This window comes from Panthera pardus, unplaced genomic scaffold, assembly GCF_024362965.1.
Source record: "Panthera pardus isolate Hobbes unplaced genomic scaffold, ASM2436296v1 HiC_scaffold_12, whole genome shotgun sequence".
NCBI lineage: Eukaryota > Metazoa > Chordata > Mammalia > Carnivora > Felidae > Panthera > Panthera pardus.
Genome location: NW_026526677.1, coordinates 26,349,270 through 26,371,837, shown reverse-complemented (window position 1 = coordinate 26,371,837; position 22,568 = coordinate 26,349,270). Strand labels below are relative to the sequence as shown.

Sequence of the window (22,568 nt, the reverse complement as noted above, 5' to 3'; positions counted from 1 at the left end):
GGTGGATGGGAGACTGCATCGTCAAGGCAGCTGTGCCTGGGCAAAGGAGGCCTTAGGCTCCTTTACAGGGGGAGGGGCTTCCTTTACAGGGGGAGGGCGGCCGTGGGAGCCAGCTTCCGCACAGAGCCCGGAGGCAGCCAGAGAAGACAGGCAGGCCCTGTCACTTACCAAACACGGTCAGTGTGAGCAGGAGATTCTTCCCCAGCTTGTCGCACAGGCGCAGGCCCAGAGGCCGGTGCTTCGGTTCCTCCGAGCTGAGATGGCTGTCGTGCATCCGTACTTCCACCTGCTTGGGCATGTTGTTGGCACTGCAAGAAGAGCAAAGGTAGTGGTGAGGGCCTGCTGGGTGCCCCCCTTGTGCAGTCTGCGGGGCTCTGGTAATAGCAGGTCAAACAGGCCTCCCGCCAGGCACGGTGGGGTATCTAGAACCACTGGCAGGAAAATAAAAACCAGAGCAGCTCAGGGGACTCTGAACTGCAGTTACCTGTAAGCAGGACGCCAGGACACATGGAACCTCTACACGCCAGGCACTTTTATCCCTGCCATCTTGGATCATCATGGTAAAGAAAAGGCATACCACAAGGCGGGGTGAAGTTCTTCCAAGAGTTGCCCACCATGGCAACTCTGAGAGGCAAGTATTTCAGCCCCGTTTTCCAGAGAGTAACTTGCTCAGGGTCACAAGGCTAAAAGAAATGGAGATACAGGGGCGCCTGGGTGGCTCAGTCCCTTAAGCATCTGACTTTGGCTCAGGTCATGATCTCACAGCTCGTGGGTTCTAGCCCTGCGTCGGGCTCTGTGCTGACAGCTCAGAGCCTGCAGCCTGTTTGGGATTCTGTCCCTGCCCCTCCCCGACTCGTGCTCTGTCTCTCTCTCTCTCTCTCTCTCTTTCAAAAATAAACATTATAACATTTTTTAAAAAAAATAAAAGAAATGGAGATATCAACCCAGCTATATCTGCCTCCAAAACCTGAGCTCTTTCATTCTTGTATCAATAGCCCAAAGTGACCTTTGGATTATCTCAGGTCAGAAGAGTCATGACCTAAGTCACGCTAAATTCAAACGCCTCTGAGCTCAAGCCTTCCCAATCCTGGTCATGGAAAAGTCATAAATGTGGGTGGTCCAAGTTTTGCCTCTCTTTTGGAAAGCATGGTCTATCTAGTTTTTTAAAAATTCAATCAACTGTGGTTTTTAAAAGGTCATCTGCATTATCAGGGCTTTGCTAAGCTGCCCAAGAGTCATGCTACTCAGCGTCAAAGAAGTGTGGCTTTAAGAAGCACGTGATCCCCTTCAGCCCTCAGTGCAGCCCAGCCCTTGCCCAGATGAGCCCCATGCTGTGATGAGAGTCTTACAGGGGTGGTTGCGGGTAATGAGTACACTGCCTCTTTTTCCAGCTTGGTCATTGGCAGGCCAGTAAGATTTCAAATTTAGGCTTGGAGATTCACATCGGGAGGCCAATTTTTTTTACTTTGCCAACTTAAGACCCTTTTGTTAGTTGCCATTTACAATCACCATCGCGTGATTCAAAAAATCCCTTAAGTCTTCAACACCGAGAAAGACAGGTCACGGTCTCTGAATAAATGGCAATGCCTTCGAAGATGGGAGGGAGCTAGCCTTACCCAGATATTGTCTCCAGAGATTGGGAAAGCCTTCCTTTGGAACCAGTAGCAATCGGCGGACCAGGGGTTTGAAATCACTGGTTATAATGGAAATCGTGTGGGTTTTGGAGACAGGGAACCTGGGATTTAAATCATGCCTCCATCACTTGCTAACTGTGTGGTGTGTAGAAAGAAGGCCTTGGGGCGCCTGGGTGGCTCAGTCAGTTAAGCGTCCAACTTCGGCTCAGGTCATGATCTCACGGTCCATGAGTTCGAGCCCCGCCTTGGGCTCTGTGCTGACAGCTCAGAGCCTGGAGCCTCTTCAGATTCTGTGTCTTTCTCTCTCTCTCTGCCCCTCCCCCACTCACACTCTGTCTCTCTCTCTCAAAAATAAATAAACATTAAAAAAAAAAAAAAAAGAAAGAAAGAAGGCCTCGATGCCTACCTTGTGGACATTAAACATGGTAAGATAGGTTAGGGGCCTCGCGTGACACCTGGCATGGGTTGTGACTTTCTCCAGGCAGCACGGAAACATACGGTATTCATCAAGTTCATTACAAGGGTGACGTTTGCTCCACCATTCCAACAAGACACCAAGCTTAGCTTCCAGAGTCTCAGATTTAAGACCAGGGACCCAAATACAACTACGTACTCTTTCCTAACAGGCTCCTTAATATACTCGCTACCAAAATGTTTTGAAATTAGGAATGATGTCTCATGATCTGGTTAGAATACCCAAATGAAAATATTAGTCAAAATATCAGCATCTCAGTCTCCCCTTCGTGGCCTAATTATCTACTCATCTAGTTAGTTTTGGGGCAGCCTCTGACTAGCTGTCATGTGTGTGCTAATGATCACTCAGACTGTCTGAAAAGAAAGTAGGGCATGACTGCTCGCAGCAAGCACATGAGGGCCAATCTGGTCAGCAAGCAAGAAACACCACTTCCTCTAATCTCCACAGGAAACAGACAGAAAGGCTCTTTTTACAACACAGCAGGGGAAAATGATCAAAACGGTCTTTTTTAACATGGGTAGACCATATGTTTCCATTGGGATCTTTTGATAGTTTTAAGCATTTCTCCAGCCAGTAATCTAAAGCTCCAAACCAGGAAGCGGCCAACAAAGAACGGAGGCCGTGTGTGTTCTGAAATGGCGAGTGCATCCGTCAGCCAGCCTTTGGCATCACTCTAGGTCCCCTTGAGATTGTAAACCCCTCTGCCTCCTGCTTCGTTTGAATCCCTTTTGCCACTGAAGTTAGACTCAGGCGCACGATTGGTATTTAAGTGAGACTAGCAAGCATTTCAACCAAATGCTCTGGCAAGATCCAAAGGATATAATGAAAGTGTTAGGCACCAAAACAGCCACGTCAAAGTGAAGACACGCCAGTGTTAGGTAAACGCACGCACGCAGTCCAGCAGCGTGGCTGAGTGTCTGATGCGCACGATGCTTAGTTGTACGTACCTGCTGTATGTTTAATGGTTTGTTTCTCAGGCCATGACAAAATGTCCCCGAAACCCTGAATCAAAACAGCCACATCAAAGTGGCAGCATCAAAATGCCACGAACCCACATGTATTTATTGAGAGGATCCCTGTGACTTCCTCAGCTCCCTTGAAATTAACCAAATGCTCATAGGCTCAGAGGAGGTTCTGACATCGGCTCGTAGAGAATGATTTGCGACGTACATCAGGAACCCAGCTTGCATCTAGGAACACAAAGTCCCCTAAGAACTCTTGGTAACAATTCTATACCAGCCTACATGATCACCACATCACCGGAACACAGGAGAGCCTGAAGTGGAGAATATTATAGAACACAGCATCACATCATACTGTACAACAGCGCAGAGCTGTTTGTAAGACTTATACATACATGGCATATGAATGCTGGTTACTGAATGCACATAATAACAGTGGCAGTAACAAGGATACCTGGTATTTACCAAGTATTCTATATGTCAAATGCTATCCTCAGGAGAGAGTAAGGTGTAATCCCTGCTCTTAAAGAGCTTGTCAAGGGAATCTGCTTTACATGTGGGCCGTGGTCAAGCTCTGCAGGGGGTAGCTGGGGAAATGGGAAAAATGGTACCCAACATAGCTTTGGGGAAGAACAGTGTTCAACAACAGCTCCCAGGAGGGCTGACACCAGAGTTGTATCTTAAAGAATGGATCTAATTCAAACGTCTATATCCGTCACCAGTCCGTGAACCCTGGGAGAGCAGGGCTGGATCTTTCACACCTGGTACCAAGGGCTTGATGACTATTTGCTCGAAGAAATTATAAATGGGAAAGCAACTACAAAGGGCAGGCACCTTCCTTTCTCCTGGGAATGAGGCCCTTTTATGGACAGAGTGGCAGCATATCGCTTCTGCAAGCCTCTTTCCGGTCTTGCGTTTATTCCACAGATTTCTACTGGACACATATGACAGGTCCCATGCTGTTCTGGATGCTAAAGATATCACAATAAACGAAGCAAGCAGAACCCTTGCTCTCATGCAGTGAACATTTTAGCGGAACAACAAATAAATGGACAAACATATTTCACGTGGAAACACGCGCTGGGAGGAAAATGACACGTGGAGAGGAGGCGTGCTATATTTTGCATCAGGTGGCTGGGGAAGGCTTCTGTGATAAGGGGGCCTTAAAAGCAACACCTGCAGGGAATGAGGGCTCTCTTACATGAATCAGGCAATTTATCCAGAGCTTAGGAAATAAACGGAATGTACACCGTTTAGAAACCTGTATTTCCACACTGGAGCCCGAAGCTCCCACCAGATGCAATCCCGGGTGTCCACATGCTGGTTTCTTAGCACAGGCACTGATTCAAATGAATGTTGAACCAGTAACGCTGCGGTCTATTACCATCATGCATATGATGGGAGTTTCGGCTGTCCCAGCTCCCAGCAAGAGGAATGATACCAGGGAGAGGTGAGCTGGACACCAAAGGAAGGCTAAGGTCACAACAGCCTGCACATTTGCTTCCCTGGCAATGAACAGAAAGGGCAAGACCTGATATGGGCAAGCTCACCGGAGAAACACAGTAAGTTAATTCGAGTGTGTGCACTTACCCCCTTATCATTCCTCCCTTCCTACAACCTGTGCCTGTGTACACAGAAAAGCAATGAGGAGTTTAGAAGCTCAGGTGTGGCTTGGTGAGATCAAGTCCATCCAGCCTGATGCTGCCCAACCCCGCTGACCACCTCTGTTTCCACTTGAGTGCCTTCTGGATGGAACATTTAGCAATGCAATTCCTTAACACTGGAAGTTGTGCATGCCAATTCCGCTGGATCGCTCTCTATTGGCCCACAAAGGAAGGCCATGTGATGGGACATCTGTTTGGATAATTGAAAACTTCAAGAATGAGCCTATAATTTCCTTCAGCCATAACGTCTCCGCTGAATTAGTTAAACGGCTGTTAATTTCGCAGTCGCTGCCCTGTCCCTTCTCACGCAAATCCACGAGTACTGTTTCAGCTTCTCGCGCAAGACTTCCTCTGGGCTCGAAAGGGAACATGTAATGGGGCCGGCTGGTGCTGAGTTTTAAACTATTCTGAGAACCTGCTTTTCATTAGCATTCGATTTCCCTTGCTCTGTCAAGAGCCTCTAAGAATAGGCTCGTTAGATGTGGGCTCTGATTCAGATTTCCTGCCCGCACACTTCAGTGTTGCCTTATCTGGCACCATAGTCTTTCTTCCTCCTCCACTGGCTCAGTGAGGTGGCAACAGAACATTCCCCAGGGAACCTAAAAGCAACTGATGTGTTTCTGCCTGGAGGATGTGAGATCTCCAAGGAGCATCACCATCCAGCCCTCTGCTGTGCAAGTCCAAGAGCCTGAGGAGACAATGCCCAGGAATTGCCCTAAGGGGGACTCCTAGGTCAGACCCTCAAAAACAAAATAGAGCCTGCTGAGGGCCTTTCCTCTTGGGTGGTTGGCGTGTTTGGAAAACAACGCTGGAAATGCCAGTGCTGTCACAAACCGGTGACTATAGCTGTGACTGCCCCACATCTGGGATTTCCCCAGCTCCCTAAAGAATGCCACCTTTGCTGTGAAAGGGACTGGAACTCTAAGACAGCGGGGCATTCCCAGCCCACCAGTCCCTCCACCCTCGCTAGGTGAGACCTGGTTGAATGGTGTCATGACTCTCCCTCTGACAGCCACTGGGTCTTCAAGGACCCTGTGAATGAAATCTAAATGTTTGCAACCTCCAAATCTCCCTCCGGTCCCTTCTTCTGTTCATCTTTGGCTGCTATGTCCCCGTCTCGAATCACAGACATGCTTTCTAGAAAGGCCCTGCCAGTGGGCCACTCTAGACTTCACAAACGATACTCCTTTTCTATGGCTTTTTCCTGAGCATCCAAAGGTCTGGTTCAAGAGCACAGTTTAGAGTTTTCCCAAATCATGACAGGATCGGACCTGGGAACAAAATGAAACTGGAAGTCAGGAGGCCTGGGTTCTAATTCCAGGCCTGCTGCTACCTGGTAGCGTTGGGAATAGCATGGGGATAAAACGGATGTAAGGCTACTTGCCCATGACCAACAAACAGGGAACAAAGTAGTATGAAATGAGAAAAACAAACTCAACGGAAGATACCAATAGGGTTTAGGTGTCATTTTTGGCCGATTTTTATTTTTGAGGTTCCAGGCTCTTCATCTGTAAAATAAGGGGGGTGAATTAGACATTCTTTACCGTTCTAAGATTCTGTGATTCTCTGGGGGTGGGGGGAGGATATTCACAACCCTTGGTAGCTTCCATTTTAGTTACTCAAGACTGAATAAGCTTACACTTTACCATGAGATGAATCATTTCATCAACCATGAGGGGCAGCCCGATCACTGCATGTCAGTCCCCACAGGGAGAGGCACATGGGTGACTTAGAGACAAGAGACAAACCAATAATAAAAATAAGCACCGTTTCTTTATGCCCTTACCTCCATGTTTCCCTCACCTCTCCGATCTCTGCTGCAAAAGCATATTTTTGTAGCATTACTAATGCTGAGTTAGGGGTCAAAGTTGTTACACAATTCAGACACGGGTATCTTCTTAATCCCCCATCCACCCTTGACCAATTCTCAGTCTAGATTTCTAAGATAGGCAGGTCAATGCCACAGGAACAGACTCAAACAGGTGAACCAGCACTGGGAGCCAGCCAATTGCCAAATTCATCCCTGAATCACCACCCATATCACTCCCAGTCAGCTCTCATGGAATTGGAGAGGTGGCATTCACAGAAACATTCCAGATGAAAAACTGAGGGAAAGGAGTCTTTTCTTCATAACATTTCCCAAACCATGGGGCCCAAACTGGCTAACGACATGAATGGTAAATATGGAGCTAACCAGGGCTGGAAGAAATTACAGGAGACAGAATCCTGAAGAGATAAATAAAAATAATACTCATTTGGCCCAGAAACAGAAGTTAAAACACCAGCCACCAATTGATTAGCAGCTGCCAAAAGGCGACTTGGTGGAATGCAATGACATAAATGCGTGGCCATTGGATTCTTGCTTAAAATCTCCCTTTTCCAACCATGCCTGGGACGAGGCATTGATTTCTTGGACAACAACATGCAACTCACTGGGTCATTACAGAGCTTCAATGAGGTAATACTTAAGAAAGCACAGGCCGAGTAAGTAACATGTAACTGACACTCAATGTTAATTTCCTTTTTTGTCTTAAATGCCTAACATGGTGCAAAATGACCATTTCGATGGTCTCTTTACCGTTGAGTTTTGGCAATAAATGGTACTTGCGTTTTTTACAAAAAGAAAAGTCACAAAGGCGCCTAGGTGGCTCCATTTGTTGAGTGTCCGACTCTTGATTTCAGGCCAGGATCCAAGGGTCTTAGGATTGAGCCCGCATTTGGGTGGATGGGGGAATGGGGGCTCAGGATGGAGCTTAAGATTTTCTCTCTCTCCCTCTGCCCCTCTCCCCTGCTTTCTCTCTCTCTCTCTCTCTCCCAGAAGGACCAGAGTGGGTGGGGGCCTGGGAAGCTTCTACGCTGTGGAATAACTGGACAACCTCCCAAAGAACATCAGAAATACAGTCTTAAGTATAAAACCTCTGGGCTTTTGTGAGATCCTCCCAAGGTTAGAGACTTAAACTGGCTGATTTCCCATTTCCAGAAAGGCTCACCACCCAAAACAGAAATAAGATGCCACGGAATAGGGACCCTCCAGGCCTGGGTGAGAGACTGGGGTGGGGTGTTTAATCATCTCCAATTGGCATAAAGGTTATGCCATGACCCAAGAAGACACTGGCCAGCCCTGTCTCCAGAGAGGCATTGTCACTCCGGAAGTAGTTGCTACCCACCTGCGGTTCATGGAACAACATGAAAATACCCTTTGCAAACATCACACAACTCCAATAAATAGGGAAATCTATGTGGCACGCATTCTGGGTTTTGAGCCACAGGGAACTTGGCCCTGCTCCCAGTTTGCCTTGAAGCGAATGGTTTCCTCCGGCCAAAATGTCCTCTCCACCCTAGCCTCCAACCCTGCCTTCATGAACTAACTTCTGTTTCTTCTTCAAAACTCGGGGGTTTTTTTCCAGTATGATTCCCCTCAGAAAGTCTTCACTGACTTTTAGATGCTCCTTCTGCAGTTTACCTGTGTTTATCCGGGCCGACCTCTCTTGAGGCATTTATCACAATGACCTATCTGTTTCCCCCACTGGAATATAAACTCTTTGAGGGCATGGCCTTGTCTTAACTCCACTCTCTCTCCCTCAGCACGGTTCCTGGTATATGGTACATATACATATCAAGTTCTGTATGTTACATGAGTGAACCAATGAATGGGCAACAAGCTAGAAGGCATGTTCTCATCACAGGTTCTGTTGAGTAGTGCCCTGAAAGCCTAGGAAATATGGAAAGCCTAGGAAAAATGAGAGCAAAAGCAGCGAACACCTGCATTAGGAAAACCCACAGGTGGCAGGAAGGGGCAGGCTGCTACCAGGCAGGCCTGGGCCCTTCCCTGCTGGCAGCTTTGATCCAGCTGCCTTGCCCAAGGCGTGGTGGCCCCAGTGCTCGCAGCATTCTCAGGGGAAGAGGAACCATGCACCCATCTAGGCTTGGCTAATGAGGCCTTCAGGGGACACCGATGAGGACCCCGGAAGATGCCATGGGATCTAATTGCCAAAATCAACATCTCTAAATCTGGACCCTCCAAAATGTCCTTCTACCAAAGTGCATGACCACTCTTTCCTTTTCCAGAAGTCAGTGGAATTCTGATTTTGAGAAGCCCTCTTAATTAACAGAGCTCTGGATTTGGCCCTCAGGCCTGGGAGGCTCTTCTTTTGGCCCCTGAAGCTTCCAAGCTGAGCCTTCCTAGCCTGCCAGGCAGGGCAGCAACTGGGATGTTCACAAGTGGCTTAGCTTCGGTGCCTTCAGGCACCAGGCAGAGACCAGGCACCAGGAAAGGTAGCTGGGACTTCCTGGACGTTCTGGTCACACCTCACAGTTGTTTTTCATCAGTGCAGCCCTTGCCCTTCTTCGCCCTTCTTTGAGCAGAGCGGTCCCTGTGCCTTTTCTCTCCTTCTAGACCAGGCGGCCAACCTTGCAATGCAACGTGAACTCCAAACAGGAAGACAGTTGATGGCCGTGAGATTTCCCAGGGCTGGCTCTGGAAACGCCACACTACGCTTCTGTGGGGAGATGTTGTAGGACGTCCTTTATGCCTCTCTGGAGGTCTCCAAAGGCGCCCACTTCTGGCTCCCAGAGGCCTGAAATTTCTCCTTGAGAGTCCCATCCTTCGCATCTCAGATTGAAGCCGCAGCCCGTGGAAAAACAACCCTTTCACTGACAACCCAGAATGAAGGAGCTTCTAAAAACAGGGTTTGCTGGGGATGGGGGACCCTTTGACATGAGTCCTGACCAGAACCACACCCAGAAACTAAGTAAAAGGAGGGCTGCTCAGGACATTGGACACAAGCTTTGCCAACTGCACGCTGTCACCCAGGGTCAGTTCTGAGCTTAACTGTGGCCTCAACAGGGTTTCTTGGCTACTAACAATTTCCTTTTTCTCTCTCTTTTTTGTTTTTAATCTGGATGCTAGTTTCACATGTGTGTTCAATTTGAGAAACCTAATCAAGCTGGCCACTTAAGATCTGTGTGCTTCTCTGTAAGCGCATTGGACTTGAACAAAAAGTTGAAAAGAAACAGGCAAATGAAATTATGTTGTTGGCCCCCAAACGGCTGATTCCCATAGCGGTGCCTTTGCCGGCAAAAGGTGCAAATTTTGCCCACCTTCTACCTGGGAGGCATGTGGAAAGTCTCCTTCCGATGAGACAAAACCAGTAGGATCTGGGGTGACCCGGTTATAAGGGGGTGGTCTCACTGGCCAAAAAAGATGCCCGTGGTCCTTATCTTCCTGCCGCTTTTCCATGTCCATAGCTGCAAAGGTCCCTCAACACATTACCTTCTCTTCCATCAGGAGACCCTTGTAGGTTCTTCACCTCATGTTCATCTTTCCAGTTACAAACAATAACCAACATTTCATCAGTCGGATTTATTAACAAGTACGTTAATAATAATATCATGACAAACCAACATGTGCAGAGATCCCAAAGAACTGTCATATCCATTACCTTACTTTGTCTTCACGACATCCCTGACAGGGGAGGAATGGTCCCATCTTAGAAATGGAGATTCTGGGGGCGCCCGGGGGGGCTCAGTTGGTGAAGCATCTGACTCTTGGTTTCGGCTCAGATCATGATCTCACGGTTTGTGGGATTGAGCCTCACGTCAGGCTCTGCGCTGACGATGCGGAGCCTGCTTGGGATTCTCTCTCTCTCCCCCTCTCTCTCTCTGCCTGCCCCTCCCAGCTTGCTCTCTCTCTCTCTCAAAAAATAAAGAAATAAACATTTAAAAATTTAAAAAAAGAAAGAAATGGAGATTCTGAAACTTGCCAGAGCTCACGGCGCTGAGAAGCAGCAGGGGCAGGGTTTGAACCAGGTGGTTCTGCAGCCAGGATTAAACCTGCGTTGCCATCTGCCTTTCAGTCCAGGGCTCCTTGGGTACATCCTTCCTAGGGGTGTTTGCAAAGTGACAGACACCCTCGAACTTCCAAACCCACCAAAGCGCTATTAACCCAGAGGCCTGTAACCCAGCACCCAGGGAAGGAAGGCAGTGCAAGGAGCGAGCTGCCCAGTGAGGGAAAAGCAGCTGCTGGCTGCTTGCCTTAAATGACACAGGCTCTCGGCCCCTGGCCTCGGGTGTAGCATGGGCTAAAGTGGCAGCCACTTAACTGACTCCTCCCCTCAGGCCACCGGGGTGCACAGGTGTCACCCTGTCCCCGCGGACTCAGGCAGCACATGCTGATGTGAAATAACCTTGAGCTCGTCACCAGCAAGGACTCCTCACCTCAGAAGGGCTCAAATATCTGGTAACCGGTAATAATAAGGATGCAAATTATGATGAGGAAAATAGATAGTAAGTCAGGTCTATGCAAAGCTTGCTTCGTACCAGGCACTTTTCTAAGAGTTTTAGGTATAGGAACCGAGTTAACTCTCACAATAACCTCATGAAGTAAATACTATTACTAACAACCTTTACCAAAGGGGAAACTGAGGCACAGAATGGTTAAATTATTGGTCCAATGTCACAGGTAGCAGTTTGTAGAGTCTCGACTTGAACGCAGGCAGTCCTAAACTTGGAAAAACAGGTCAGCTCTCTCTCTCTCTCTCTCTCTCTCTCTCTCCAGCCCTAAAAAAAAAAATCCTCTTTATATTTGGTAATTTTATGCTGGCAGTAAACATCGACACTGAGTATTTAGCCAAAAGAGTGATTTTGCTTAAGGGGAGAAGAGTCCGGAGAAAACAAGGAACAGGTCTAGTCCAAACCAGACATTGACGTTTAAGAGCTATATACACAGTCCTCACAGAATCCTAGAATTTGGGGACTGGACAGGCTTCTGGTCCTCCGTCAACCTCAAAACAAATGATTATCTGGTCCAGAGGCCCCAAATCTGTCTCTGGGTCATTTGTTAAAGACACAGATCTCCAAAATTTATGTCCACACGTAGATGTTTTTTACAGTAGCTTTAAGATTATGAAACATGAAACTGCCAAAACCTGGAAGCAACCAAGATGTCCTTCAGTAGGTGAGTGGATCAGCAAATTGTGGTCCATCCAGCTCTTATCCAGAGCTTAAGAAAAGAAAAAAAATCAGGGTGCCTGGGTGGCTCAGTCGGTTAAGCGTCCGACTTTGGCTCAGGTCATGATCTCATGGTTCGTGACTTCGAGCCCCAGGTTAGGCTCTGTGCTGACAGCTCAGAGCCTGGAGCCTGCTTCAGTTTCTGTGTCTCCCTCTCTCTCTGCCCCACCCCTGCTTGCGCTCTGTCTCTGTCTCTCAAAATGAATAAACGTTTAAAAAAAAATTAAAAAAAAAAAAACAAGCTACCAAGCCATGAAAAGATATGGAGGAAACTCAGATGCACATTACTAGGTGAAAGTTGCTAATCCAAAAAGGCTACAAACTATACAGGACACTCTGAAAAAAGCAAAACTATGGAGATACTAAGATCAGTGGGGAGGGGCAAGAGAGGGGTGCAGAGGTGAAGTACAAAGGATTTTTAGAGCAGACATAATTGGTATGATACTATAATAGTGGATACATGTTAAACATTTGTCCAAACCCATAGACTGTTCAACACCAAGAGGGAACCCTGTGGGCAACTATGGACCTTGGGTGTTTGCAGGTTTGTCCCTGATGACAAATGTATCTCTCTGGTGTGGGTTGTTGATGGCCCCCGCAGATTATGCGCGTGTTTGGGAACCAGGCAGTGGGTGCATGGAAATCTCTGTACTTGCTGCCCAATTTTGCTGTGAATCTAATGCTGCTTTTAGAAAATAAAATCTACTGGGAGAAAAAACCCAAACAGATTTTGGAGCCCCATCTCGGAATATCCCAAATGAGCATGTCTGGGTGGGGCCTAGACCCCTGGGCTGTTTTCAACCCCCCCCCCCCCCCCAGCCTTTATTGCAGGCGTGAATGTCTGGTCAATGACCGAACAGTTGCAGTGAAGGGGGGGTCTGATGCACCACACCCCTCACCATCTTGACACAGCACAGCTTCCGCCGCTACAAAGCTCTTCCTTCATGGTAAACCTGAATCTGTTTCCCTGTAGCTTTTACCCACTGGTTATTTTTCTACCCTGCAGAGTGATTTAGTAACACTGACCATGGTTACTCTCAGGCAACTAATTGCTTCAGTGCACTCTCATTAACTCCTCCCAACGCTCCCACAAGGTAGATGCTATTATTATTCCTTCTTAACAGATGAAAAAACTGGAGGTCAGAGGTGAAGTCATTTGCCTAATGGCTGGTGAGGGGCCGGGCTGAGACTGAAAGCGCCAGTTCTACCTGAGCAAAAGGCTCATGCTGTTGATCACAACCCAACACTTAGCCATGCGTGAAGCCTGCCTCCTTCTCCATCCACCAGCCTTCCAGGAACATGAAGACAGCTTTTCTCTCTGCTCAGAGTTTCTCTTCCTCAAGCTCCCCACCATCCTGGTTGCAGCGCCTCAAGCCACTTACACCCCTTTACAACGTGCCTCCTGGACCGGACACAACCATCCAGGTGGGGTGTGACCACATCCCTGCTCCCCCGAGCTAGTCAAGGCAGGCTTTCTAGCCCTCAGCTTGCAGCACCTCAGAATGCGCCAGAGCTGGGGCTCTGACCCCCCATTTGGGGGAGTACTGGTAACAAATAGGGACCACTGATTGACTTTTTAGTACGTACCGGTAGTAGGCATAATAACACCACCACCCCCCCCCAAAATGTCCGTGTCTTAACCCCCAGAACCAGTGAGTATGTGAGTTGCAGGGCAAAAAGGAATTAAGTTTGCTAACCAACCTTGAGATGGAGAGTTCATCCTGGATTATCCAGGTGGGCTCAACGTAACCACAACGATCTTTACAAGTGGAAGGGAGACAGGAGAAGAATTAGAGTGACAGCAGCGAGAAAGACTCACCCCATACTGCTGGCTCTGCAGACAGAGGAGGGGGCCGTGAGCCAAGGAATACGTGGGTGGCTTCTAGAAGCTGGCAAGAGCGAGGAAAGGCATTCTCCTTTAGCGCCTCCAGAAAAGAATGCAGCCCGCTGACACTTGGAATTTAGCCCCATGAGCCCCATTTTGGACCTCTGCCCTCCAGAAGTATAAGAAAATAAATGTGTTGTTCCCAAACACCCCATTCGTGACAATTTGTTACAGCAACAATAGAAAACAAATGTAGTCCCAGACCCTAGGCTAAGTGTTTCCTACATTATCTTGCGTGATGTTTACAATAAACCCGAGAGGCAAGGTGGCAGCCGCTAAGGTTCTCTCGGTACCCACCCCTCACCTTCTAGAGCTCTGCCCAGAGCAGCGGTGTGCTCAGACAGCTACGTGCCTCTCAGCCTCCCTGGCTGAGACACAGGCCGAGGCCCTGGGCACCACCGTCTCCCTTCTCCCAGCTCTGAGGGAGCTGTGAGACAGACACAGGCTGAAGCAGCATCTTGTTCTCCTTGGCCGGTCACCAGTTCCAAAGGCTGGCTGACGCAAGGTCTCTGGTGGCTCCCACCACCAATGGAGGCATTTCAGGGCCTCCCCGGAGGGCCTGTGCCTTTTCTTACTGAAGTTCCTTCCAATGAGCCACGCAATTTGTGGCTATCGATCAGGCAGCTAAATCCTCGGGTGCCGAGGTCTCCACCAGTCAACTCAGCTTCCCGACTGCCCGATCACTTCTGAACTAGTTGGACGGGCTGATTTTACAGGTGAGAACCTGAGCCATCCAATCACCAGCAGGGTTATCCTCTCACCAGGAAAATGGCTTCTTGAGAGAAGAATGGGCATTTCACACACCGGCCGCTTGTTGAGACGGCTGGTTCACAGCATCCTGCGTGGCCGTGGCCCAGTCCACGAGCAGACTACAGCCTGTTCCGTTACCCACTTCCCCCGTTTTTCATAGACAGATGCAGTGTTTGGTGTTTGAGTACTGTATTACTTCTCCCATCAGAACCTGAAATCTTAATGGACTCTTTGACGTTGCTCCTTTGAATGATCCTTTCCTGAGCCCCCGCTTACTCTTCCTGCATCCATGATGCTGCATTTACCATTGCGATACATGAGTGTTGTTCCCTTACTGTCTGAATGGCTTCCCCAGCAGACTTGAGATTCTATTCATGAAGGGCCCATCTCTACCCCTGGACCCAATATGTATTAGATGCTCAATAAGAATCTGTTGAGAGATAATGACTCGGAGGTACGAGAGGCCCCAATTCCAGAGATCTGGGAAGTGCCTTTGGCAAAAGCCTACCCAGCACAGGGGGCGGATAAGAGGTTCCTCCCACGGATGTGGATTTGGAGAGGAGCCAAACAAAGCACGAGGAAAGGGTACATGAAACTCCTTAGCTCGGGGTCTACCAAAGCTCAAACGGACAACCAGTGACCTTGCCAAAAGCAACTGCAGCTTGGAGTTACCGCAGGTGGACGCAACGTGACATTTTATGCACTTCCTGAAGTCGCTCTGGCCCCACCTGCCCTCGGCTCCCCAGGAGCCGAGTTCAGTACGTTGGCCATTGAACACTACTTCATTCCACACTGTTACCAATATTGTATCTAGTTCTGTCAATCACTACAGGCATTTAAAAATCTCCCTCAATGATTGTAGATTTGCCCAGTTCTTCTTTCTTCTTTCGTGTCTGTCCATTTTCACTTTATATATTTTAAGGCTACGTTGTAGGTATGCTAAAACTTGAAAGTTTAGGTCTTTTTTGTGAATGTAACCTCTCAGAACTATGAAATATCAATCCATATCTTTAACAGTGTTGAATGTGGGGCGCCTGGGTGGCTCAGTCGGTTAAGTGTCCGACTTCAGCTCAGGTCGTGATCTCACGGTTTGTGGGCTCGAGCCCCGCATCGGGCTCTGTGCTGACAGCTCAGAGCCTGGAGCCTGCTTCCGATTCTGTGTCTCCCTCTCTCTCTGTCCCTCCCCCGTTCATTCTCTGTCTCTCTCTCTCAAAAATAAATAAAACGTTAAAAAAAATTTAAAAAAACACCAATGTTGAATGTACCTTTATCTGATATCAATATAACACTCGCATGTATGTTAAAAAAAAAAAAAAAAACTCCACAGCAACTAAAGTGAAAGTCCTTCATCCCAGGTGTTTGGGAAAAAAGGCTCAATCTTGCTCAGTTTACAAAATCTTTCATTTTTTTCCACGCAGGGTTTCTTCGTGCGTCCGTGAGTTATCTAGTGGGCTCTTAAATCAAGACATCAAAGCCAGATCATACCCTGTCTTTGCTTGAATCCACTGTATAATGGCACGCACAATGCCAGACACCTAAAGGGATTCAGTCAAGACTAGCAGATCGCATTCCGTGCTGGGACAAAAGAGGGGAACAGGTAGGGGCTGGGTAAGGTCTGTGATGTTCCCTGGACTCCAGCACATCCTAAGGCTTTGCGTTAACACGGAACTGGCAGGCTCTCTCGCCCTGCCTCCTTCGCCTACCCGCCCTCTCTCCCTGTCCACCCTAAGTGCCACATTCAGCTGACACTCAGCCCTTTGTGCCTTACCTGAGAACAGATCCAACCCTACGATCCGGTCCTGAGAAATCACCATCACACAGTATGGGGAGAAGGGGGAGAGGTTTTACATCACACACCACCCAGCAAACACATAATAAAATTTCATTGGAGACAACTTTCTTCATCCTCCTCATACACCCCAAGTGTTTCTCCTCGTTCTCTTCATTTTTCACTCTCCACTTCCCTACCCCAGTGAGCAACACACAGCCTGACGGGCCGCCCAACAGCTGCCCCCCTGCTGTTCCTCAAGCAAGATCCCGATCCCGATCCCGGTGGGTCTCAGTCCCCAGCCCTGCCCACTTACCAAGTGTTCACACAAAGCCTCTTCCTCAGCCACTAAGAAAATGTGACCTTGTCCCATACCGTTCTCCCCAAAATAATGAAGAGAAGTCACCAAATCCATCTGTTCCCTTTATGTAAGGATTCTTTCTCTTTATGGCTAAGCTCAGTAAGAAGTAACTTTTACAATGTTAATGATAACAGGCTGGGTATGAATTCTAAAACCTCTTTTAATTTGCAGTGATAAATTTCAGTAAAAAAAAATTTTTTAAGTAGGCTTCATGCCCAGGGTGGCTTGAACACGGGGCTTGAACTCACCATCCAGAGATCAAGACCTGGGCTGAGATCAAGAGTCGGATGCTTAATCGACTGAGCCGCTTGGGCTCCCCAAACTGGGTAAACTATCATTTAAAATTTTCTTAACTAAACACCAATGCTCTTTGATTTAACCTTGTTATTGAAAAGCACTAAAGGTGCTTATCTGCTTTCCTGTCTCAGGAAGTAGAATCTAAGGCATATGATAAACTCGAATAAAATAGTCAAGCTTTTCCACTTGGAGAGTGTTGCAATAAATGCCACACACAATCTTTGAGGGGTTAGTCCACACGACCGTTTCTTCTCCCCTCAACATCATTTTTCCCCCACCAATTCTCCCTGTCGGTCTGTACAAGTGCTTATAAACTCAAGGGTAACACAAGATTGTTGTTGTCATTGTGGTGGTTGTTTTTTAATTAGAATCATTCAACAACATTTAAAAGCTAGTAGATTTCACATCAAAGTCCATATTTCTCCCTTTTCTTAAAGTACCAGAAAATCTAGATAACCTGGAACCTGAGTGGTTCTAACCATTCCTGAGTGGCGACCATCAGCGAGAACTGAGAAGTGATTTTCCCTTAGATGGGCATGGGTTTGCCAGCCAGCCAGTCACCATGAGTCCTTATTTCTTCCCTGACCCCAAGGCCAAGCATCAAATACCATTTATCGTTGTGCTTCCATTGCTATTTCTCTGAAAGAAGTATTAAGAGGAAAGTAAACTGCTTTCTAATTTCATTCACACACCTTCCTATGATGGCTCTTATGGAGTTAGCAGCCCCTGTCCCATTTAGGTTTATCACTGTATAGATGGGAGCTGTCCCTGTGTGCTTAAATAAAATCCCCAAACAAGGAATGAATATTTATTTGCCAGGTTACAAAGTAGGTACACTGTGGGTTAACAGAGAGAATCACGTTGTTACCAAGGGTGTCACCTAATTTACAACTTCCAGCCAAGTTTCCCAGGGGACAAGTGTGAAAACATAAAGCCAGTGACCTGGGATCTCACCTTCCCTGAGAGCAGGCAGAGTCAGTGCCTGGGAATAATCTAGGACTGGCTAGCAGATTTCAGAGGGTGGAGCAGGGTTTCATTGTCTTCTCAGCATATCTCCTTGGATCAATGGCTCCAGGATTACAACTCTCTAGAGGAATGACTTAGCATGTGTTAAAATGCTAAGAGTGACTTCAGTCTTTTTTTACAAGTCTACAGGGAGGGGGAGGGGGTGTGTAAATTTGGTAATTTGGACTCCGACCTTACAGTCAAAAAGATGACAGTTATTTGCATTAGACATTTTATACCATGTGAGAAGTGACTGTTAGTCATTTTACAGATGAGGAAGCAGGATTAAGTAAGTCGCCTGTTATCAAATAGCTAGGAAAGGGCAGAGGTAGGAATCACATCCCCGCCTGCCTCTAATGAAAAGCTAATCCTTTTTCACTACAACCTGGTGGCTGCAAGAACGTGCAGCTTCATGCAAACGACATCCTTAGATGTTCCTTAGTTACTGCATCATGGACCTGACCTTGAATTATCCCAGGCAAAGTGTGTGTATATGTGTAGATGTGTGTAGAAGGAAGGGGCTGCTGTTTTTCATTGTTTTATTTTGCCATTCTTGAGTAAACTTGTTGTTCACCAGTCTCACTAACTCACCCAACCTCAACTTCATAGCTCATAATTCTTAAAATATCTATATTTAGTTATTGAAAGCTATATTCCCTAAGGATGTTGAACACATAGGTGGCTTCAGGCCAAATCCTTTCCAACTTCAGCCTTAGTAGCAACAGGAGGTGCAAAATGACAGGCAACATGATGAAGTCATTGGGAACTAATTAGCCTAGGTCCCAGAGCCAAAGTCCCAGAACGCTCCTCATCACTTATTCTCAGTGACGTTGATCCCGACCCAGAGCAGGCCATTTGGCTTAACTCCACGGCTGAAGAGAATGTTCAGTAAAGGATTTCTAATTTGAGATTTTCCTCTGAATGATGTGAGGCCTCATTTTTCAGAGAAAGAAAGATGATTTGTCTGAGTTGCATGAGGCTCCTTACAATGTTGCAAAGCAAATCTCATAGTCTCGGACTCACCCCACAGAAGACAAGGGAAAAGGTTTCTTAGCACCTGTCATCTAGTTCCCTTTGAAGGTGACCACAGAGGTCAATTCCCTAATTGTATGCTATTGATTCATCCCTTACACCCATTGGGCTTGGTTATCAATCTGAGTACTGATTATACTACTGTCTTTTAGGCAGCATACCAACTCTGTGATAAGTGACTTCCTGCCTGTGCTTGTTCTGTACAACAAGTCTGTAAAGGGGATTATTATCGTTTTCCTTCGATAGACAAGGAAACCAAGGGAACTAACCTGACTTAAATCATCCACTAAGCAGCAGAACCACAGAGCTAAATATACAACTCCAAAGCCCAAGTTTTTCAAGACTACATTCAAGTAAGTGGTCAGCCAATTCAAATACTCCATCTTTTGGTCTGCTCTTTATAATTAACTAGAGCTTAGAACAGGAGTCATTTGCTGACACAGCCCACCATATGGCCCACAAAGCCTAAAATATTTACTATCTGATCCTATGCAGAAAAGTTTGCTGACCTTGAGCTTAAAAAGTAGTAAACCAAATCCCAAATGTTCCATTCTGTTAACTGAGGTCTCTGTAGTACTTGGGACCAGAGGATTCTATGGCATAGTTTCGATTCATGAAAATAGTTCTTTTCATTGATTTATGTAAATGACCTTGAGTAATAACAGTTGGAAACAACTGTTTCGGGGCGGGGGTTGTGGGGTGGGTGGCGGGTACGAAATAGCTCTGGGTCTAAAATATCCACTTCCTGGATCACTGCATAACTGTTGGTTAACCAAAACCCAAGGAGAGTTTTACCCATCATGAAGAATTTGGCCAAGGGGTCTGTCCCACTGAGTGTAGACATAAGTGTCCATGGGCCTCTCTCTGTCCATGCTGATGGAGGGTTGGAGAGGAAGCCTTTCACCAGCATGCAAATTGAAGATATGCTGTTTTTAGATGGCTGCCAGCATGCTAAGCCAATGGAAATAATGATGAAGAGACAGTAAGGCATTTTATTCACGGTTTTCAAACGTAGCAAGAGGTGTTTAGTAATCTTCATGTAAAACAGACATCTGAGTCATCCCAGCAGCAGGGAGTTCTCATGAGTCATAAAACACATACTGGTCCAGAATCAGGTCTTTGCACTGGCTCAAGAACACGCCTAGAATCATACCCCATACTAAGCCACTATACTCCCCAGTTGGGATCCAAAAATCAATGAATCTTTATCGTCTGACTCCACCCATGTGCTCAAATGTACTAGGCACACCATGTGTCTATCAGGTAGAGTCGTGCAAGGCTTCAGGAGATGGGCTGGAGGAAACAGCTGCAAATTCCAAAACTATCACTAGTTTGTTGTTTGAACTTGAGCCTAAGATTCATCTGTAAAATGAGGTAATTGAATCGGATCCCTCTGTGGTGCCTTCCAGCTCTATAAGTATGGAGAGCGGAAGGTCCACTAATAGTATAGAAACAACTCTTGAAAATATTGATGACATATTATTCATAACTCACTATATCTCATTATGCAATTAGTGTTATTATAATTAGCATTAATGTTATCATTGTTATTAGCATAATAAAACAATAATATAAGAATAATACACTTATTAAGTATTTTCAATGTGCCAGATGTCATTTGTAGAGGTTTCTGGAATAAGTAGGAAAAGAAGATTCTATGTTCTTCCTGTGCAGTCTATCTTTCAGACCGCAGGTTAACAAACCATAGCCATGGATCAAATCCAGCCCACTGCTTATTTTTGTAAATAAAGTTCACTTGATAAGCCAGGCCCATCATTTAACTACTGCCTATGGTCGTTTTTGCACCACAACAGCAAAGCTGAGTAAGTTCAGCAGAAACCCTAAAATAATTGTTATCTGGCCCTTTACAGAAACAATTTGCTGACCCGGCTCATTTAGCCCCTACGCTGCAAGCCTCTTGCCTCCCTAGTATCCGTTGACTACTCTTTCGGTTCTCCCCTCTTGACTTTCCTCGGGGTACCTTCCCTCCTCTACTTACGACACTGTGGGCTGGGTGGATCTGACCCATTGCCTATCTCAGACCTGGCGCATCAGGACATTTCATCCTCATGACCATGAAGATTTAGGGGCAGGAATGTAGGATTCAATCAATCCTAAGACTTTTGCTGTAAATAGTGGCCAAAAACAAAGCTTTTTTCTTTTTTCTTTTTTTCCTGACATTTCTGAGCTACAAGTATGCAACTACAGAGCTTCCAAGAGCCTTCATAGAAATGACTTGCCTGTGTTTGAAAACAAAGAAAGACGGAGAAAGAAAGCCTCGTGATAACATTTTAGACTCTGGATCCAACTATGCCTGAAGCTACAGGTAGACTTTTTAGCTAATAAGCCAACACCTTCTCTTTTGTTGGTTTAAATCAGATTCAGTTAGGCTTCTATCACCAGCAACTAAAACAAAACAGTCCTTTGAAACTGACATAACCATTTTCCCCCCCGCAAAGACTTATCTGCCCAAAATTACATGAGCTAATGAATGGCAGGGTCTACACTGAGCTCTGTAAGATGAAGGAACCAGTGTCCAGAGCTCTCCAGAAGATCTGGTTAGGCCAGGGACAGGACCAATAGGTTATTTTCCTGTCTTTGAAGAAGGAACATTTCAAACCACATCTCTGTTCTCTAGAGAGCAGTTCCTTGGGGATCATCCTGTTTTCTACGTCTGACTATCCCAAGACAAGGCCCCATAGAGTACCAGCTCCTCATGTGCTAATTTGGAGGAAGTTATAATGAAAAGCGGTATCACAGCCATTTGTCAGCCCTTCATTCTTGCCATACTTAACTGGGAAGAGAGGTGCTGCAGAGAAAACTGACCGCCTCCTGTTGAAGCTCTCAGTTGTCCAGCAATCAACATACGTAAACAGGCAGTCTCAATGCAGGCAGCAGGAATGAACCTCAGGCAAGGAATGAATCAGAGCAGCCTTTGAAGAAGCACAGATTCTGTGAAATCTCACCTACCTAGAACTATCTATCCCACAGGGCATTGCAGGGGAGCAGAATATGCCACCCCAAACTACGCCTCTTTGGCATCAGGGTTATTTGGAGCTGAAGGCAATCAAGACCTACCAGACTCAGGAAAAGCTTTTTACCACCCACCCCCCAAACTGCCTAAAAGAATTTAGAAAGGGGGCCTGTACCAGGGAAAGAACTATTATCAGGGATAACATTTTCATCTCAAATACTTATCTGTATGGCAGGGCAAACATTTTTTTTAATGTTTATTTATTTTTGACAGAGAGGGAGAGACAGAGTGTGAGCAGGCGAGGGGCAGAGAGAGGGAGACACAGAATCCGAAGCAGGCTCCGGGCTCCGAGCTTTCAGCACAGAGCCCTACGCGGGGCTCGAACTCACAAACTGCGAGATCATGATCTGAGCCGAAGTCGGACGCTCAGCTGACTGAGCCACCCAGGCGCCCCGGGGCAAACATTTTTTAATCAAACATTTGTTCTTCTCCTCTTCCTGGTTATGCCTTTCTCCCTTTTGAAGCCCCAGACCCCCATCTCTTTCTTTAGCTCACGATGGTATATAAGTCTCAAATGCCTGGCTGCCTTTGTGTCTCATAGCTTTGTGGGGTTCCTGGACATACATACAAAATTACATTTGTTTTTCTCCTATTAATCTGTCTTTTTATTACAGGCAGGTCTCAGTCAAGAATCTAGAAGTGTAAAGGAAAAAATAGTTTTATTCCTCTGTTGCATCTTCTTATATTCTGCTT

At 46.7% G+C, this 22,568-nt stretch overlaps 1 protein-coding gene across 5 annotated transcripts in view; it reads right to left on the bottom strand.

Annotated features, from left to right (window-relative positions):
- Window positions 1-22,568, bottom strand: part of SLC1A2 (solute carrier family 1 member 2) — a 141,292-nt gene that overhangs the window by 50,878 nt on the left and 67,846 nt on the right. For all 5 annotated transcript variants that reach the window (XR_002086059.2, XM_019470113.2, XM_053899835.1 and 2 more), the window contains exon 2: window positions 169-308. Coding sequence is in view for 4 of the 5 variants with exons in the window: in XM_019470109.2 (XP_019325654.1) it covers window positions 169-308 (140 nt within the window). In the remaining variant the exon portion in view is untranslated. The remainder of the gene's footprint in view (window positions 1-168; window positions 309-22,568) is intronic.